This window comes from Etheostoma spectabile, unplaced genomic scaffold (assembly GCF_008692095.1).
Source record: "Etheostoma spectabile isolate EspeVRDwgs_2016 unplaced genomic scaffold, UIUC_Espe_1.0 scaffold58, whole genome shotgun sequence".
In the NCBI taxonomy this organism is placed as follows: domain Eukaryota; kingdom Metazoa; phylum Chordata; class Actinopteri; order Perciformes; family Percidae; genus Etheostoma; species Etheostoma spectabile.
The window spans coordinates 367,654-374,964 of NW_022605629.1; the positions used below are offsets into that span (position 1 = coordinate 367,654).

At 37.6% G+C, this 7,311-nt stretch overlaps 1 protein-coding gene across 1 annotated transcript in view; it reads right to left on the reverse strand.

Moving 5' to 3' along the window:
* Positions 1–2,477, reverse strand: part of cfd (complement factor D (adipsin)) — a 5,094-nt gene extending 2,617 nt beyond the window's left edge. The window contains exons 1-2 of the mRNA XM_032511959.1: positions 2,252–2,477; positions 1,160–1,316 (exon numbers count right to left, since the gene is read on the reverse strand). Coding sequence (XP_032367850.1) covers positions 1,160–1,316; positions 2,252–2,309 — 215 coding nt within the window. The 5' untranslated portion in view covers positions 2,310–2,477. The remainder of the gene's footprint in view (positions 1–1,159; positions 1,317–2,251) is intronic.
* Between the last annotated feature and the right edge of the window lie 4,834 nt (positions 2,478–7,311).

The window sequence follows — 7,311 nt, forward strand, 5'->3', positions numbered from 1 at the left end:
TATCTATCTATCTATCTATCTATCTATCTATCTATCTATCTATACATATTTTTAAAAAAAATACATGAAGATTATACTCAAAAGAAGAGGACATAAAAAAGTAATGATAAAAGAGCATGCTCTGTTTCACATACTGTACTCCTTCATAATGAGGAACTACAGATCAATATTATTATTCATGGGAACAGAACAAATGAATATGATAAAATCGCCAAAGAAAACTCCCAAACCATATCTGAGCTACATCAGCTTAGTTATCTACCCTAACGTCATTAAAGTGAATGGAGCAATTGTTAGAAAATGTTTTTTAGAACAGGGACCACTTAGCTGAAAGAGAGACTGAGTATAGTTAATAATAATAATAAAAATAACAATGATAATGATACATTATATTTATATAGCGCTTTACTCATCTTTTGCCAAAGGCTAAACACACATCTCTACCAATAGCACCTGAAATATAACAAAAAATGTATATGTACATTTACAGTATATATATGTATATGTATATATCTTAAAGCTGCACTTTCATATGGCTCTTGTTGGTTTGCTTATTTAAAGCTATGTTTTATAAAAATACTGCATGGCCCTAATTATTCTTCATGTTGTGCATTCTGCTCCCCACATAACATATTTATATATTTCATCCACGGTGGTTAGAAGAAGGTAGCCTCACCCAATGGTGGACTGTAACTGAGGGTATTTACTCTAATAGTGTACTTAAGTCCAAATGTTGAGGTATTTGTACTTTAACTAAGTCTTTTCTTTTCATGCCACTTCATACTTCTACTCCGCCACATTTCAGAGAGAAATATTGTGCTTTTTACTCCACTACATTCATCTAACAGCTTTAGTTACTGGTTACTTTACAAATTAAGATTGATAACACATGTGGATTATAAAATATGAGGTTTTATTGTAAATTAAACTACCCAACAATGTACAGACCTACATGTCCAGCTGGAATGATTACAGGATTAAACACAGAACTGTTTGGATCGTTTCCAGTTTCTAAAATGGGAAGTCCATTTTCCTGATGATACTTACTTTTACTTCAGTAACATTTTCAACGCATGGTCTTTTACTTTTACTTTTACTGACAGAGTATTTTTACGGTGTGGTATTAGTACTTTTACTTAAGTCAAGGATCTGGCCTCACCCTGATGGCATGCAGTGTACTGCAGTCATCACCCACTGATCCGCGATCACGAACCCTCCACACTCGTGTTTCAGATTCTCTCCTTCTTGCACCTGGATGGAGGCCATGTAGGGCCGAGAGTGTGGCGTTGCCTCCCTGCCACCAATTATACCCTCACCTGAAACCATCAAAACACACAGGCGGAAAGAAACATTTCAAAATAAAGTATTTTAACATTTTAACATTTATACTTGTATACAGTTACTGATACACAATAGTGTCGAAGGCTAAAGGTCACACTGCCCTACAGTGGCATTTTTTAATTATTGGCAAAACATATTCATTAAAATTAAGGAATTTTTGCATCTCATGTCAAAAAATCTTTGTTATTTAACAAATGAAAATGGGTCAAATTAGACCCGAGGACAGCACCTGTCCTCGGGTCTAATTTTACCCCTTTTCAAAAAATCTCTATATCAGAAATTTGGGTTTCTTTCAACCAAATTGTCAAAGAAAGTTACGTGGGTGGTTCCATACAATGCTATTCACAAGTCAAATAAATGATCAGTCCACTACTTTCATCACACTTGGGTGTTTTATTCAATTTTAAAGCATTTGGAGAAAACAATGACAAAAGAACCTTGAGAAAGTGACAAAAATGTTTGTCGAAATCTGCAAAATACACATGTAAAAGAACAACAAAAACATCTAAATCATGGGGAAAAGGGACAAACTAGTGTGAAAAAACGTCGGATTTTTTTAAAAAAAAAGTTGTGAAAAGTGACAAAACGAAACAAAAATCGTCAAAAAAAAATTTGAAAAAAGTTTTTATTAAAATGTTGACCCAGAAAAACTCAAAGTTGCATGACCGACAAGAAGACAACACGAGGGTTAATGCTAGATAAATGCTTACAGTTAGAATAATGAACAGATAATAAAATACAAGGTAACATTTTTAGAATAGTACCAGCTCACATTTGCAGAAAAAGTACATTTTTAACACGATACTACAGTGAAAATAATACAATACAAATTTAAACCCTTGAACAAGAATTACTAAGAAGCCAAATCTAAGCTGAGGAATTATTAGCTATTACAAGATAATACACTCACTGTGTGAAATGAGGGCGAAAACAGCAGCAGCCACAAGAAAGTCCTTCTCTGACACCATGATGTCGGTTTAACTGAACCAAAACCAGCAACTGGGGGGTTTTTAAGGCTTCCACTAGAAAGACAGGAAATGTAAATCATGTAGATATGGTGCAAGACACAAGTGGGAGTCTGGTACTGCTCCTGCTCCCTGGTTTCCTGGAATGAAAAACAGGAAAGCAAAGCAACATTTTTTCCTCGTTATATAGTGGATCTCAACTCCAGAGAAAGATTTTGTAGCACATGTTATGTGCGCAGCACATTTTTCACATCACTTACTTCTGCCTGACCTTTGGGATGAAGCTTAGACTAGCACAAAAAGATACTCACCTTTAATACAGGCAAACACTCTTCTTGAGTATGTACATTTATGGACACCAGCAGAAAGTTTCACTTTTTGTGTGATTTTATGACTTTTGAAGTTACATAATGCTGAGATCACAACCCTCACAGAGAAGAGGACATCGTTTTCTTCTTTTATTCCACTAAATCCAGCAGGAAAACATATCCCCGATCTGGATAGTACATCTGACATCTTTTGCAATTACAATAGGTCACAAAGGATTATCCAATGATGAAGCGTGTCCATTGCACTGTATGTTGAGCACAAACATTAAAATACACACACCAAACAATGTGTGGTGGATGTGACAGGCCCATCTACCGCACAGATTATTCAGCGTGTCTTTAACATGATTTAACAAAAAGTGATTATTGGCAGTTTCAGCATCTTGGGTAAGACCTCATGTATCTCAATATAGGCTTCTGCATATGGACACTGTTCCTATTGGGACTTTTTGCGTGAATGCTTTGCAAAAATACAATCTAAATACAATGCAATTTAAATATGTAATCAGATCAGAAAAGGATTTATTGGCAAGCAAGTAACACTTACAAAGAGAATTGGCATGGTGGTTGGTGCATACGTGAACATAATTTTTAATTATAATAATTTAATTAGAATTTTATTGTATTTTAGTATTTATTATTTTTATCTATTTTTTATCTTTTTAAACCAGATGCTCTTATTTTGTTTTTATAATATTTTACATTAATTGTTTTGTATGTTTGAGTTTTCTGTGCAGCACTTTGGTAACTTTGTGTTTGTAAAATGTGCTATACAAATAAAGTGGATTGGATTGGATAATACTACATTATTTTATGAAATAAACAACAAATACAGGAACAAATATATAATAATAACAACACTGTTTTTAAACATTGCATTGAGGAAAAGGAAGCTCAATAGTTTTGTGCAGGTTGTGCAAAAATCTTTATATTATGGCAAAGTGTAATGCCTGGGGGGGGGGGGGGCGTTAAGAGTCAGTGTCAGTGGGGGTCCGGGGCCTTGTTAAAAAGGCTGACTGCATAAGGGAAGAAACTGTTTTTATGGTATGAGCTTTCGGTCCTGATGACTGCAGATCTGCCAGACACACACACACTCACACTCACACACACAAACAGTTTGTGTCCGGGTTGAGAGGGATCTTTCATGCCCAACCCCCCCGCCGCGTCGTGGAGAGACGGCAGATTGCAGCCAATCACCTTCTCACCAGAGCAGATGATGCCCTGCCCTCTGCCCTTGTCCTTAGCAGCGGCTGCAGCCTACCAGATGGTGATGGAGCAGGGGAGGATGGACTCGGAATTCCAAACCCTAACGATGATGTGCAGACTAAAAATGAAGCATAGCGTGAGTTCTGGCAGGTCACAGAGTCAAACTTGACTTTTATCTCAGCTCATATCTGACAGTCCTTGAGCCAGCACAACAGCTGATGGCTCAGCGGAATCCCTCTTTTGATTGGATTTCCAAATTCTCTATTTAAACTGCTTTTCCCAGCTTACCTTGCAAGCGCTTGCAACCCACCTCCACCCCAGCTCAACCTTTTAAGGGGCAGGGAGGTGGCTAGTAGTCCTTACCTAGGTCCTGTCAGGGCACGCCCTCATACTCTGATTCTGACTGGCTAGTAGTCCTTATCTAGGTACTGTCAGGACCCTCATACTCTGCTTCTGACTGGCTAGTAGTCCTTACCTAGGTACTGTCAGGGCCCTCATATTCTGCTTCTGACTGGCTAGTAGTCCTTACCTAGTACTGTCAGTCCTCATACTCTGCTTCTGACTGGCTAGTAGTCCTTACCTAGTACTGTCAGGCCCCTCACTCCTGCTTCTGACTGGCTAGTAGTCCTTACCTAGGGACTGTCAGGCCCGCCCTCATACTCTGCTTCTGACTGGCTATAGTCCTTACCTAGGTACTGTCAGCCCTCATACTCTGCTTCTGACTGGCTAGTAGTCCTTACCTAGGTACTGTCAGGGCCCTCATACTCTGCTTCTGACTGGCTAGTAGTCCTTACGTGGGTACTGTCAGGACACACCCTCATACTCTGCTTCTGACTGGCTAGTAGTCCTTACCTAGGTCCTGTCAGGGCACGCCCTCATACTCTGCTTCTGACTGGCTAGTAGTCCTTACCTAGGTACTGTCAGGGCCCTCATACTCTGCTTCTGACTGGCTAGTAGTCCTTACCTAGGTCCTGTCAGGGCCCTCATACTCTGCTTCTGACTGGCTAGTAGTCCTTACTGTCAGGGCCCTCATACTCTGCTTCTGACTGCCTAGTAGTCCTTACCTAGGTCCTGTCAGGGCCCTCATACTCTGTGTCTGACTGGCTAGTAGTCCTTACCTAGCTACTGAGCATGTGAGACTCCCTACACAGATGGAACAGAAGTGAGATGTCTCACTCTGTAGCTAAAACAAAGTGCTCAACACACAGGGTGAGAAGAGGAGCTGCAGCAATGTGCAGTACAACAAATATATGGTGTTTTCTGAAAATGAAACCACGTACAGTGAAACTATTCTCATATAACCTCTAAATATAATAATGAACCTGAAAATGAGCATAATATGAGCACTTCAAATGAAATATATTTTAACATTGGGATAGATTTTTGTATAGTGATAGTTATTTTTGTATTTATTTAATTTTTATACTCCCGCGGACCGGTTTTTAACCCTTGTGTTGTCTTCCGGTCGGCCAGGGAACTTTTTTTTTTTCTGGGTCAAAATTTAAAATCTAAACTTTTTTTTTCAACCTTTTGGTTGTCAACACTTTTGTTGCTTTCGATTGATGTTCATGTCACTTTCCTCAACATTTTTTTCACTTCTATCCAAGTTTTTTTGTTGTCACTTTGCCTGTATGTTTTTGTCAAATTCTTTCTGCGCTTTTTTGCATTTTTGTGAAATCTTTTGACAAAAATTTCATTTTTGTCACTTTTTTCAAATTCAAATGCTGTAAAACTGCATAAATCTAAAATTCCAATGAAAGAGGGGAACTGATCATTCATTTTATTTGTGAAGAATGTTGTATGGAACCATCCACGTTACTTTTTTTGGGAAAGTTTGGTTGAAAGAAACCCAAATTTCTGATATGGAGATTTTTTGAAAATGGGTCAAATTAGACCCGAGGACAGCAGGAGGGTTAAATAACAAAGATTCTTTGACATGAGATGCAAAAATTCCTTAATTTTAATTAATACGTTTTGCCAATCACTCATAAATGCCACTGTAGGGCAGTGTGACAAATGATTATTACTTAAATTAGTATAATGTGGTCACAATTTATTGCATTTTTTCCACATGTTATGCCTTGGATCCCGTAGGCTATATAATCATCTCATTTCCTTGAAAAACTCTCGCAGTACATCAGCTACAAATACTTTTCTTTTTATTTATAATTTGGATAGACTCAAAATAATTCTGAAATTTAATTCTGAAGTGACTAAAAGCTTGCAGAGATCTTTAAAATGTAGCTTTGTGTATCCCAGACAAGATATACTGTGTTACTGAGGGACTTGTGGTACATTAGTTAGTCAGTAAGTACATTTTGTGTTTTACATTTTGCCATGAAGGCATGAAGTCTTTGCAGAACACAGCACAGCTCGGACACATTCAAACTTTTCATTTAATTTCATTCATTATACAGGAACGTTAACATTAAGTTACAATGTAAAAGGGACAGAATGAGGACAGAAACATTTGTACAGGACATCAGCATGGGACATGCAGACAGTGCAAACCAGACTTGGACAATACGCAAGCAATCAATGTGTGCAAGTGGAACTGGTAAGAAGGAGCTGTTTATGCCTTTTTGAAATATGTGATGGATCATAGTTTTCTGATGTGATGGGGAATGTCATTTCAAATTTTGGTGTATGTATAAAAAAAAGGATTTCTGACCATAGTGGGGGGACTGAACTGAGTGCCTGTGAGACGGACCTAATGAGGTGTATTGGTCTCATATTTTATGTTGGGAGAAGTGCAAAAAGTACTTTTAAGGTGGCATTCTGAATCTAAAAATAAAATGCAACAGCGTGGCTGTTTATGTAATTCGGGTAAGTCAGAGCGTTTGAGAGCACGAGTGCAATGCAATGGTGGAAACAACTTTGGAAGATCACTGTGGATCTTGAGAGCTCGATGGTGTAGTCGTGCTATCGGTTCAGTAACTTCCTCAGAGGAAAGAGACCAGATAGGAAGACAGTGGGACATAGTTGAAAACACAATTGCATGTACTGAAGGTTGGTCTCAGAAACAGAATTCTAGCCCTGCGCTGCCCTCTGCAGATACAAACAAGTACTACTAGGATCTTTAAAAAAAACAAAACAAGCTCATCAATGTTGATGAACAAGTTATGTTGTCCAGGGGTCAAAGTTGACCCGTTTTCTAGACAATTCTTCATAAAACGTTTTTTCTCTTGAGTTTGTGAATACAAACAATCATCAGTTCATTTTGACCTGGGGATATCCTGGCTAATTAATATTTGACACATTTCCCATCCTGTATATATTTAAATATTTGTTCTCATATTTTATTAGAATTATTATTTTATTTCATGTATATTGTATATGTAAAAAATGTTCCTAGTATTTCATTTATATTTATATTCTGTGTTGTGTGACTAATGTGCTGCTGTAACACCGTAATTTCCCTTTTTTTTGGGATCAATATCTATCTATCTATCTATCTATCTATCTATCTA